This window comes from Sorex araneus, chromosome 2 (assembly GCF_027595985.1).
Source record: "Sorex araneus isolate mSorAra2 chromosome 2, mSorAra2.pri, whole genome shotgun sequence".
In the NCBI taxonomy this organism is placed as follows: domain Eukaryota; kingdom Metazoa; phylum Chordata; class Mammalia; order Eulipotyphla; family Soricidae; genus Sorex; species Sorex araneus.
The window spans coordinates 246155009-246167644 of record NC_073303.1 but is presented as its reverse complement, the minus strand read 5'-3'; the positions used below and the strand labels follow the sequence as shown (position 1 = coordinate 246167644).

The 12636-nt window shown below is 62.7% G+C and overlaps 1 protein-coding gene across 1 annotated transcript; it reads left to right on the top strand.

Annotated features, from left to right (window-relative positions):
• Positions 1–206: 206 nt before the first annotated feature.
• Positions 207–8899, top strand: TBXA2R (thromboxane A2 receptor). The gene is made up of 3 exons (XM_055124721.1): positions 207–392; positions 6883–7785; positions 8654–8899. The coding sequence occupies exons 2-3, from the start codon at positions 7000–7002 to the stop codon at positions 8897–8899; spliced, it is 1032 nt and encodes a 343-aa protein (XP_054980696.1). The 5' UTR covers positions 207–392; positions 6883–6999.
• Positions 8900–12636: the final 3737 nt, after the last annotated feature.

Genomic DNA, 12636 nt, shown 5'->3' with positions numbered 1-12636 from the left:
CCGACGGCGCCGAGCGCGGCTGGGGACGCCCCTGCCCACGGGCTTCCGACCCCGGTGGCCGCGCGCGCAGGGTCCCCGGGGCTGGGGGCGCCCTGGAACCCCACAGGCGCCGGGCCCGGCCGCGGGGCGGGGCGGGGCGCAGGGGCGGGGTGGGCGGAGCGCGCGGCCAGCCCGGGCGGGCCAGACCCGGAGAGACAGACGGACTGACAGACGGACGGACGGGGCGCGCCGCGCGGACCCCGCGGACGCCGCCGGCCTCGCTCCCACCGGCGCCCACCGAGACGCGGCCGCGCCCCGCCCGGAGCCTCCTGCGGCAGCCCGACCCCGCCGAGACTCAGTTTCCCCAGCCCGGCCACCCTTCCAGGAGTTCCTGCGATCTCAGTCTTCGCCAGGTGAGGACACGTGTCGCGCCCAGGTGTGGGGCGGGGCCGGCAGCGCAGGTGCACCCAGCGCGGGTCCTACAGTCACGCCCTGGCGGTCCAGGGTCCTGTGGTGCTGCTCCCCCTCTCCGGGGCTGGACCCCAGGGGGACCTGGGATGAGCTGGGAGGGTCCCCTGGCCCCCGCGGGCCGCCGCGCTCTGCCAGGGCCGCTCCCCTGGGTGTTGGCATCTGTCCATCTGCCCGTGCCGTTGGCGCTCGGGCGCGGGTGCACGTGTGCTGGGCGGTGCGTCTGTCCGCAGCTGGCCGTGTGTCCCTGGTCTCTGTGTGCCTGTGGCCGAGGCTGGGTCTTGTCGGCTGGTCTGTATCTGTGTGTCTCCCATTTTCTCTGCATTGTTGCGAGCCAGTGGCCTGATGTGTCATCTGTGTGCGTCAGATGGTTATGCCAGGTGGGCTGTGTCTCCGCTGGGGTGCGTGTTGGGGTGTGTCTGGTGGTGTGGTTGGAGGCCTGGTGGGTTGTTTCTGGTTGTGTCGGGTGGCTTGTGTGCCTGCCTGGTTGTGTGTTGGGCAAGATGTTGCGTAGTTGGCTGTGTGTCTGTCTGGTGGGTTGTACATGTGGTTGTGTGTGAAGTTGGATATGTATTTAGTTGTATGTTGGGGGGTTGTTTGTGTAGCTGGTTTATGTCAGTGGGTTTTCTATCTGGTTGTCAGGTGGGAGTGTGTGTGTGTATTTAGTAGGTTTGTGCAGGTGGGTTGTATGTCTGTGGGATTGTATGTATAGTCGGTTTTGTGGTACGTTTATGTCACGTGGGCTGTTTGTGTATCTGATGTGTGTGGTTGTATGTATAATGGTTATGCAGTTACGTGGTGCATTTGTGTCACATGGGTTTTGTGTCTATGGTTGTGTGTCAGGCATGTGTGTCTTGTATACATGGTGGGTCTGTGGTTGTGTGGTGTGTTTGTTTGTGTCACCTGGGTTGTGTGTCCGTGACTGTGTCAGCGTGTATGTTGTGTGGTTGTGTGTGGTATGTTTGTGTCGTGGCATTGTGGTTGTGTAGTGCATCTGTGTCACGTGGGTGGGTGTCTGGTTGTGTGTCAGGCATGTGTGAGTGGTTGTGTGCTTAGTGGGTTTATGGTTGTGTGGTACATTTGTGTCCCCTGGGTGTGTGTCGGGTTGTGTCAGGTGTGTGTGCGACTGTGGCGCTCTCTCAGCAGCATGTCGCGACTCCTCACACCAGCCCTGTGGTCCCACAAGATGAGGAGACACCCCCAGAGGAAGCCTCCGAGGCTCCAGGGCCTGGCGACTGGGGCACTGTCTGCCCCCAGCCCCTCCGCAGGTGTCTGCTCCCCCCAGAGCGTCACAACAGGAAATGTTCCGGAAACGGGCCTGCAGGGCCCTGTATCACTCCACAGGACGGGGGCGGGGGCCCCCGGTCCACGGGGTGGCCAGACTGGGCCTGCAGTGACCAGAGAGCCATCACAGCCAGAAGCAATTGTGGGGACCCAGGGAGAGGCCGCCGCGCCTCAGAGCCGCCCCCCGGCTGGAGCAGAGCCAGAAGGGCAGGAGCTGGGGGCACCAGAGGCGGAGTCCCCAGTGGTCCCGGACTGGGGGACCTGTCTGAGGCCAGCGGGGCTGAGGGCTGCTGAGCAGGAGGGAGGCTTGTGGAGGGCTGCAAGAGAGGGAGGGGACCTGGGCAGGGACCGGGCTGCAGCTGGGGGAGAGCGTGGGTCATGGGAGTGCAGATTGCATTCCAGCAGGGGGGCCCCTCACCCCCCCCCAGCTTCCTGGCCAGGGGGAGCTGGTGAAGGGCCTCCCTGTCCCCAGGAAGGGGCCAGGAGCCCAGATGGAGCCTTCCGGGCCCGAGTTCCTGTCAAACCCCCTCAAGACTCTGCACCATAGCCTAGGGGGAGGGGCTCCTGTAATTTGGCCCACCACCCTCTTTTCAGAAAATAGAATTGCTCAGTGCCGCCCCCCCAGAAGCCGCCCTTCTTTAAGCAAACATGCAAAGAACACCCCCTCCGGTTGCACCCTGGGCACCCCCAGTTCTGCCCTGCAACCCCACTCTGAAACATTACTGTCTTCTAGACTCTTGGGCCCTCTGGGTTCCAGAATTTCAAGTCCAGACATCCCAGCTCTGGGCCCCCCTGCAGCGTCTGTTCTTCCAGCCACTCTCTCGTGGGAATCTGAGGGCCACGGAGAGGGAGCTGGACTCCCCAAGGACCTCACACTGTCCTGTTTCCGGACCCTTGAACTTCCTGACCCCTGAGGCAGGGATGAGGCTAGCTGCGGCAGGGCCTGCCCTGCACCACTCAGGTTGACCTGGAAATGCGCCAACCGAGGCCGGGACTATATGAGTGGGGCCTTGTAAGTGTGGGCAGGGCCTGAACAGTTTCCAGAACCCCACCAAGGGTTCCAGATCACAGGTTTGTTCCCAGACTGATCACTCCCAGTCTCGGGAGTCAGTTCAGGAAGCCCAGTGTGTGTATGGGGGGCAGGGGGAGGGCAGTGGCACAGCCAGCGTCCCGGAATGCTCATAAACAGTGGGTACCGGCTCCCTGGGGAGGGAGCACTAGCTCCTACAAGGAATCAGAGCACAGGTTCAATCTGGGTCTGCAAAGAACCCAGCCTTGTCTGGAGTGAAGGTCAGGGAGCCCCGCCCTTACCACACACAGTCCATACCCCGCCCCATTCTTCACCCACACGCTGTCCTTGCCCCACCAACACAGCTCAGGCCACGCCCCCACGCCTACAAGCCCCACCCTTATAGTCCAAGCCACGCCCCACTTCCCACCCACACAAACACAGGCCCTGCCTATATATTTACAAGGCTCCGCCCATACGGTCTAGGCCCCGCCCTACTCCCCACCCACACAACTCAGGCCCCGCCTACATATTTACAAGTCTCCGCTTATACAGTTCAGGCCCCTTCCTACTTCCCAACCACATAGCTCAAGCCCTGCCCCCAGACTTACAAGGCCCCACTCATTTAGTCCAGGGCCTGCCCCAGCCTCCATCCACATACTGTCCTTGCCCCAGTCACACTTCAGGCCACGCCCACACATTTGCAAGTCTCTGCTCCCTTCTACACCCTCACACCGTCTTGCCCCACCCACACTGCTCAGGCCCCGCCTCCATATTTACAACCCCCACCCATACAGTTCAGGCCCCGCCCTATGCCCCACCCACACTGCTCAGGCCCCCGCCTCCATATTTACAAGCCCCATCATTTGGTTTAGGCCCCGCCCTACACCCCACCCACACTGCTCAGGCCCCGCCTCCATATTTATAAACCCCACCCATACAGTTCAGGCCCCACCCTATGCCCCACCCACACCACTCAGGCCCCACCCGACATCCACAAGCCCCGCCCATACAGTCCAGGCCCCGGCCTACTTTCCACCCACACTGCTCACGCCCTGCTCGCACACTTACCAGGCCCTGCTCATGTAGTGCAGGCCCTGTCCCAGCCTCCACCCACACACTGTCCTCACCCTGCCCACACTTCAGGCCACGCCCACAAACAAGTCTCCGCTCCATTCTCTACGCACACTGTCCTTGCCCCTCCCATTCCCACAGGCTCCGCCCCACATTTCCAAGCCCCACCAATATAGGCCGGACCGCGCCCTGTTTCCCACCGCACTCAGGCCCACACACTTAAAAGGCCCCGTCCATATAGCGCAGGCCCCGCCCCACCCCCCCCACACACACTGGCCTCCCTCGCCCATGCCGCTCAGGCGCCACCCCCCCAGAGCCTATTTCCAGCCACCCCCATGGACCCTGTGCTGGCTTTGGCCTGGCTTTGCGCTCAGGGTAGCTGTCGGGAGCTGGATAATTGATGAGGCTGGAAAAGGAGCCGCGGGGGCGGACCAGGCCCGCAGCAGAGGAGCTGGGCTGACCCAGGCAGGAGCACAGCCCGCGGGCAGAGGGCAGCCGAGAAAGCGGTTGCCTTGACATCTTCACCCTTCCCATCTTAGCCGCAGGCGAGAAGGGGAACCGCGCCTGGACAGGGGGCCTGAACCTGATGTTCCCGGGACTCACGCCCTTGGTGGCTTTTTTTTTTTTTTTTTTTGCTTTTTGGGTCACACACAGCGATGCACAGGGGTTACTCCTGGCTTTTCACTCAGGAATTACTCCTGGCGGTGCTCCCCTTTGGTGGCTTATTTTTAATAAGCTCTGTGTCTTCTCTCTTCCGTGTTCCTTTGGGGTCAACAGAATGTTTGGGGCAAACCACAACGTGCCGGGGTCACACTCACACGCAAGGGGTTGTAGCAGTAGCACAGCGTGTAGGGCATTTGCCTTGCACGTGGCCAACCCGGGTTCTATCACCGGCATCCCGTAGGATCCCAGGAGTAATTCCCAAGTGCAGAGTCATCTCCAGGTATGACCCAAAACACCAAAAAAAAAATATACATAGGGGCTGGAGTGATAGCACAGCAGGTAGGACGTTTGCCTTGCACACGGCCGACCCGGGTTCGAATCCCAGCATCCCATATGGTCCCCTGAGCACTGCCAGGAGTAATTCCTGAGTGCATGAGCCAGGAATGACCCCTGTGCATTGCCGGGTGTGACCCAAAAAGAAAAATATATATAGATATAGATATATCACAGATGCTATACTATAGAGCCACATTTGTTATTGCTTTTGGGCAGTGCTCAGGGCTGACTCCTGGCTCCAGGCTCCAGGGCTGACCCTTGACCCTGAGGGGATAACTCCTCGTGGTGCTCAGGGGACCCTGTGGAGTGCTGGATCGAACCCAGGTGGGCCACATACAAGGCAAGCGCCCTCCCGCTGTCCTATCGCCTCAGCCCCTGGGTTTCTACCTGACCAGCTTCCCTGCCTCTGAGCTCCATGTCACATTCATGTCATGGTGCCAGGGTCCAGTGTGACTCCAACGCCGCCCGCTGCCCACGCTGCTGGTTATAGCCGCTCCCTGGGGAGCCGACAGGCACAGACTCTTTCGGGTTCCCAGAGTGGGACAGACTATAAGCGCTTTTCCTCTCTTTCCTTCTCCTCTGTTTGGGTTTTGTTTTGGTGCTTGGAGGCTGCTCGCAGCTCAGTGCTCAGAGGTTGTGCCTCAGTGGGGTTGGAGGAACTCTGTGTTTCTGGGGATGCAGAGGTCTCCGAGCCCTCTCCTTAGCCCTGTGTGTGTTTCCTAGTCCGAAAGTGAGACCAGGGGGAGGGGCCGGAGCGATAGCACAGCGGGTAGGGCATTTGCCTTGCACGCGGCCGACCTGGGTTCGATCCCCGGCATCCCATATGGTCCCCCAAGCACTGCCAGGAGTAATTCCTGAGTGCAAAGCCAGGAGTAACCCCTGAGCATTGCTGGGTGTGATCCAAAAAGAAAAAAAAAAAGAAAAAAGAAAGTGACACCAGGGGGGCTTGAGCAATAGCAGAGTGGGTAGGGCATTTGCCTTGCACGCGGCCGACCTGGGTTCGATTCCCAGCATCCCATTAGGAGTGATTCTTGATGAGCACCACTAGGAGTGATTCCTGAGCTCAGAGTCAGGAATAAGCCCTGAACATTGCAGGGTGTGACTCGAAAAGCTAAAAAAAGAAAAAAGAGGAGCTGGAGCGATAGCACAGCGGGGAGGGCGTTTGCCTTGCACGCGGCTGACCCGAGTTCAATTTCCAGCATCCCATATGGTCCCCCAAGCACCGCCAGGAGTAATTCCGGAGTGCAGAGCCAGGAGTAACTCCTATGCACTGCTGTGTGTGACGCAAAAAAGGAAAAAAGAAAACAATATCCAAAAAAAAAAAAAAACGAAAAGAAAAGACAAAAGTGATACTGGCAGCGGGTATAGCTCAGAGGCTGAGGATTTACGAGAAGTGGCTGATTGGGAGGCGGAAGCCTCTGCCACCCCCAGCCGGCTGCAGGCCATGCCCCACACTGTCCCCACCCCTGCCCAGAGGTCGCCGCCAGAGACCTCTCGCTCCCATGGCTGTTGGGGCACACGCGACATGCCAGGGCTGGAGTTCACGCCTGGGGCTTCTCCCTGGCCCGAGAGACGGGTGTGGGCCAAGGTGCTTGCCTCGCTCCCAGCTGAGCCTGGTTTGATCCCCAGTACCACAGAGGGTCCCCCGAGCACCCACTGGGTGTGGCCCAAACACCTGGGGAGAAACTAGGATTTCTCTGATGCCCAATATTTCCTGCATTCCTGAGGGGGCCCCAGAGGACTATGCCTTGGTCCCTCCCCCAGAATACAGGTGCTGAGCCTACAGATTGAGCCCTGCTGAGGACATTTTTTGTTATTGCTATTGTTAATTTGGTCTCGGGGCCATATCCAGTGGTGCCACACTCAGGGAAATCGAAGAGTGCGATCAGCCCCTGGAGTTCTCTCTTCCTCCAGCTACTGTGAGAATTACGAGCGAGCACATCGAGCAAGGCTTCTGCATGGAGTGGATATTTGGGCTGGGGTTCTGCAGGTCACATAGGAGTTTGATGGGAGGCCTCTGACTCGTGTACAAAACAGACCACCCGCATTCCTCTCTCCCCTTCCTGCAGGTGTGTCTGAGCCTGTGCCCGCCTGCCACCCACCCACCCGCCTCGCCCCATCCCCCCACAGCCTCAACCGAATGTGGTGCTGACCCGCACCCCCCACGCCCGCCCCACTCGGATGCCATGAGCCTCAACAACAGTGCTCTGGGGTCTTGCTTCCGGCCGACCAACATCACGCTGGCTGAGCGGCGCCTCATCGCCTCGCCCTGGTTCGCCGCCTCCTTCTGCCTCGTGGGCATGGCCTCCAACCTGCTGGCCCTGCGGGTGCTGGCCGGTGCACGGCAGGGCAGCTCCTCCCCTCGCTCCTCCTTCCTCACGCTCCTCTGCGGCTTGGTGCTCACCGACTTCCTGGGGCTGCTGGTCACAGGGGCCATCGTGGTGTCCCAGCACGTCGTCCTCTTCGACTGGCAGGCCGTGGACCCCCACTGCCGCCTCTGCCGCTTCATGGGCGTCGGCATGGTCTTCTTCGGCCTTTGCCCGCTGCTGCTGGGTGCCACCATGGCGTCGGAGCGCTACCTGGGCATCACCCGGCCCTTCTCGCGGCCCGCCGTGGGCTCCCCGCGCCGCGCCTGGGCCACCGTGGGCCTGGTGTGGGCCGTGGCGCTGGCCCTGGGGCTGCTGCCGCTGCTGGGCGTGGGGCGCTACACCGTGCAGTTCCCCGGGTCCTGGTGCTTCCTCACCCTCGGACCCGAGCCCGGGGACGTGGCCTTTGGGCTGCTCTTTGCCTTCCTGGGCAGCCTCTCGGTGGGGCTGTCCTTCCTGCTCAACACCATCAGCGTGGCCACTCTGTGCCACGTCTACCACGGGCAGGAGGCCGCCCAGCAGCGCCCTCGGGACTGCGAGGTGGAGATGATGGTTCAGCTCACGGGCATCATGGTTGTGGCCAGTATCTGTTGGATGCCACTGCTGGTGAGTGGCCAGGGAGGGGCAGCGGGGGGAGGGTGCCTGCTGGGGACACTGGTCGCCCTGGTGAATGAGCAGGTTCAGCATCCCGGGAAACGGCACTCCAAGGGTCTACCCAAGGGTCTTTTGGAGATTTTTTCCAGAAGGGTATTGAGGCGGGGGCTTTGCAGGTTGAATAGGAGTGCGCCTGTGGCCAAAGTAACAAAGGCCTTCTGGACAGAATCACTGAATCGTTTTCTGGTGGCCGAGGATATAGCTGAGATGTAGAACATTTGTCTGGCAGGTATGAAGCTCAGGGCTCCATCTCCTGCAGCACAAAAACATAAAAATTCTATAACCTAGGGTCAGAGAGAATATACAGCGGGTAGGGGGCTCGCCTGACATGCAGCTGACTCTAGTTCGATCTCCAGCATTCCATAATGGCCCCCTGATGATTGCCAGGAATAATGCCTGAGCACAGAGCCAGGAGTAAGCTCAGAGCACTCTCAGGTGTGGCCCCAAAACAGACCCTTCCCAAAAAAAACCTATTTTAAAAATTTTAATGAAGGGAGAGGCCAGAACCATAGTGCAGTAGGGAGGGCATTTACCTTGCATAGGGTCACCCGGGATTGATTCCGGCATCCCTTAAGTTCCTCCCGAACCCCGCCAGGAGCGGTACCTGAGCACAGAGCCAGGAGTAACTCCTGAGCACTGCCAAGGTTGACCCCAAAACCAAAAAAAAAAAAAAAGGCTTGGCTTGCCAAATAGTAGTGGTCAGAGGCTGGCGTGCCGCGGGGGTGCTCAGTTGGGGCGGGGCAGCTGCGCCTGCGCAGTGCCCGGGGTGCGGGCTGGGGGGGATGCGGGACCGCCCCCCTGACTCTGTCCCCACTCGCAGGTGTTCATCGCGCAGACGGTGCTGCAGACCCCGCCGGCCATGAGCCCCAGCGGGCAGCTGTCGCGGGCCACCGAGAAGCAGCTGCTCATCTACCTGCGCGTGGCCACGTGGAACCAGATCCTGGACCCCTGGGTGTACATCCTGTTCCGCCGCTCCGTGCTGCGGCGTCTACACCCGCGCGCCAGCGCCCGGTCGCGCGCTCTGTCCCTGCAAGGACAGGCGCTGCCCCGGGGCCCGGGGCCCTAGGGCCGGGGCGCCCCGAGCGCACCCGCGGGACCCAGCGCGCTCAGGCACCGAGGGCCCCTCGGGAGCTCCCGAGCGAAGGAAGGACAGACGGACGCGGGCTCTGCATCTCCGGGCCCCTGGGGGTCCTCCCTGAGCCCCGGGGGCCCCAAACTCTTCCCTGATCCGTTCCCTCCTTTCCAAAGTGGCTTCCTCTTCCGGAACCCCAGCCAAGCCCCAGGAGCGGAGGACGGGGGTGCGTTGGGAACGTGGTGGAGGAAAGGGGACTCAGACGCAAAGAAGGAAAAGCTTGTAGAAGTCCCCCAAAAAGACGGGGGCTCCCTCTGATGCCTGAAAGGGCCCGATTCACTGGAGGTCAGGGGGTCCCCTGGAAAATTTCAGCCCTGGAGAGACAGGAGAGCCGGGAGCGCTCTCGCCTTGCAAGTGGCTGACCTGAGTTCTGTCCCAGGGCCCCGAGGGTCTCCTTCCCACGCCAGGAGTGACCCCAGAGTGCAGAGCCAGAAGGAAGGAAGCCCTGAATGCTGCTGGGTGTGACCGCCACGGCTTTTCTTTGTTTATTTATCTGGGGGGCCACCTCCCCCTGGCAGTGCTCAGGGTTTATTCTTGACTCTGCACTCAGGGGTCACTCCTTGCAGACTCGGGGGAGGGGGGACCCAGGCCATCCGCTGGCAAGGCAAGACCCTGTCCGCTGTCCTATCTCTTTGGCGCCCCCGCCCCCCGCCACAATTAAAAAAAAAATTAGCAAAATGAAAATTCTAACCAAAGAAGGCTCAGTCTGGAGGACGTTGAATGTGAGGTTTGGGGAGACAACCCCACAGGCTGTGTGGGCAGGGACCCCAGGTGCCACCCGTGGCCACAAGGCGTGACCCCAAAATAGAAGCAACAAAGAAAATAGACTGCGAATGTGCAGGATACCACCCCCAACCCTTTCTTTCCTTTTTTTTTTTTTTAAATTTTGGGCCACACTGGCCGTGCTCAGGGCCGACCCCTGGCTCTGCACTCAGGGATCACTCCTGGTGGGGCTCGGGGGACCATGTGAGGCACCTCGCTCCGGCCCCAATACCTCCCCCCTCTCAGATCCAAATATCTTGCCAGCCCCATCTCCTGGGCTTGAGAGCCTGTGACCTTGGGGTGACCTTGGGCAGACGTCCCTCACCCCCAGCCGCTCAATAAAGCTGACCGGGCACGTGGGCCAGCGGGGCGTCTCGATTCTCCCTCTCTTCTCCTTTTTCAGGGGTTGTGGGCCCCGCCTGGGGGTGGCTCTGTGTGCAGGCACTGCCCCTAGCAGGGTTCAGGGGCCCCTCTGGGAGGCCGGGGGGGGGGGGGGGGGGGATCGAACCTGGGTCATTTGCATGCCAGGCGAGCAACCTCCCCGCCGGGCTGTGGCCGGGGCCCGCATGTCAGGGTTCGTGCATGATGCTGCTTTGAAGCCAGGGTCCGAGGGCCGGTCTGGCGTGAGCAGCCCGCGGGCCTGCCAGCGCCCCCACGCCACCCTCCCGCCCGGTACCCCCCAAAGCGACACCCAGAAAGTCGGCGGCAGGTGCCTTTATTGCCAGCGAGCCCTACAGGCGCCTGAGAAAGCCCACCCCCCCTCCCATGACGGCCCCCCCACCTCGTAGATCAGCTTACAGGACTCTGAGCCAGGCCCGGGAACCAAACTCCTGTTTCCACTCCCCCCCCCGGCCCCACCCTGCCCCGCCACTCTGGGGGGGAATGAGGTTACCAGCTGCAGGAGGGAACATGGGGTCACATGGCCCCAAACTAGGGGCCCCTGTGAGGGGGTGCAGGTCCCTGCACTGAGGGTTCTGGGATCGGGGGGCGCAGGCGGGATGCTTTCCGGCCAGAAGTAAGGATGACAGGAGAAGCTGCTGGCGGCTTCTGGGGTCCCAGCTGGGGCTTGGGGGACAGGGCTGGCTTCACGGGGGCTGTGTGGGGGGCCTGGGGCTGAGGGCCCGGTGGGGAGCGGGTCGGCCGGCCTGGGGTCCGGGTGTCAGATCACGGTGCTGCGAGCCGGATTCCCGGCTGAGGACTGGGGTCCCCCTGGGGCTGAGGGCTGGGTCAGGTGACTGAGCAGGGCAGGGGGACTGGGGTGCGGGGGAGGGGCTGGGGTCCAGGCCAGCCGACTGTGAACGGGATCCCTTTCTAGAACCGAGCCGGGCGCCGGAGCTGGGCTGGCTGCCGGAGGCCGGCTGGGGGTGAGACACGGGCAGGCCGGGGGGCCGGGGCAGGGCCTCGGGGGGGCCGGCGTGCATCTCGGCGCCACCCGGGTGCCCAGCACTAAACTGGACTCCAGGACCAGCTCGGACCCTGGCACCGGCCTGAAACACGGAGCCGTCTGGGGGTCCAGCAATGCTGCGGGTTTCGGGGTGCGCCTGGCTCCTGGCCCCAGGCTGGGCCCCGGAGAGGGGCTGTGTCCCCCCAGGGAGGGGCTGGGCCCAGCCGCTGGCCTTGATCCCAGAGCTGAGCTGGGCCGCGGCACTCGGTGGAATTCCTGGTCGGGTCGGCATCTCGGAGCTGAGCCATGACCCAGACCCTGGCGGGCTGCCGGGGCTGCTCAGGCCAGGTTCCGAGCTGTCCCACAAGCTGGCGCTGGGCTGCCCCGGGGAGCTGCCCTCGGCTCTGGGAACAGGCTGCGTCTCCGGCTCGCTGGGCTGGCGGGGGGCTGGCGGGGGGCCAGTGTCGCCCGGGGCTGTGGCCTGGGGCTGGGGGTCGGGACCAAGCACCCCGGGAGGGTTTGGAGGCCCCGGGTGGCTGCGTCTGTCCTCGGACCCAGGGCCCGAAGTGGAGCTCTGGGAGCTGGCCAGGATGTGAGCACTCGTCTGGGCTCCAGAAAGGAGCGGGCGTCGGGAGCCGGCTGGCACGTCGGAGCGCGGAGGAGCCCTGAGCCCCAGCCAGGCCTCGGAAGGGCCCGGGCTGAGCTGTGGTCTGGGGCGGGGCGCGCTGGGCTCCCGGGCCGCCCGAGCTCCGGGTGGCGCCCCAGAAGGGCCCTGAAGTGGGGTCACGGGTGTGACGGCAGCGCTGGACCGAAGAACAGGACTGGGCTCACGGCCAAAGGGGGCCGGAGCACCGGGCTGGGTGTGGGCCCCCGAGGGCCGTGGGCTGGGGCCAGGCTGGGTAGTCGCCCGTGTCAGGGTGTCGGCATGGGCCTGCGGGTGTGGACAGGGCTGGGTTTGGAGACCGTCTCGAAACCCTGAGCTGCCCTGGTCGCTCACAGGCACGCCCGGGGGAACTGGCCTTCCTGAGCTGGATGGGGAGTCCCGGGGTGGCGGGGCAGAGGGGCTGCCTGGGGATGCAGCATGGGTGAGAGTGTCAGGGCAGGCCTCGGTCTCAAAGCTCGGGCCACTTCCTGAGCTGGGCGTGAGCTCAGAGCTGCGCTGGGCTGTAAAACGCATGGGGGCTGCAGAACCCGGCTCGGCTGCAGAGTGGCCGGGGGCCTGGGCCCGGGAGTGGGGCAGGGTCTCCAGATGAGACTGGGGCCCAGCAAGGAATTTGGTCTCTGAGCTCAGCTGGGTTCTAGAGCCGGGCTGGGTCTCAGTGGGGGGTTGGGTTCTAGAGGGGGATTTTATCTCCAAGCTGGGTTGGGGTCTAGAACCAGGCCTCTCGGAGCGGGCCTGCGTTCTAGGGCTGCTCTTGATCTCCGAGCCAGGCTGGGCTCTAGAACCTGGCGTGGTCTCAGGGCCAGGTCGGGTTCTAGAGCTGGTCTTGGTCTCCAAACTAGGTTGCAATCTTGAAACAGGCTT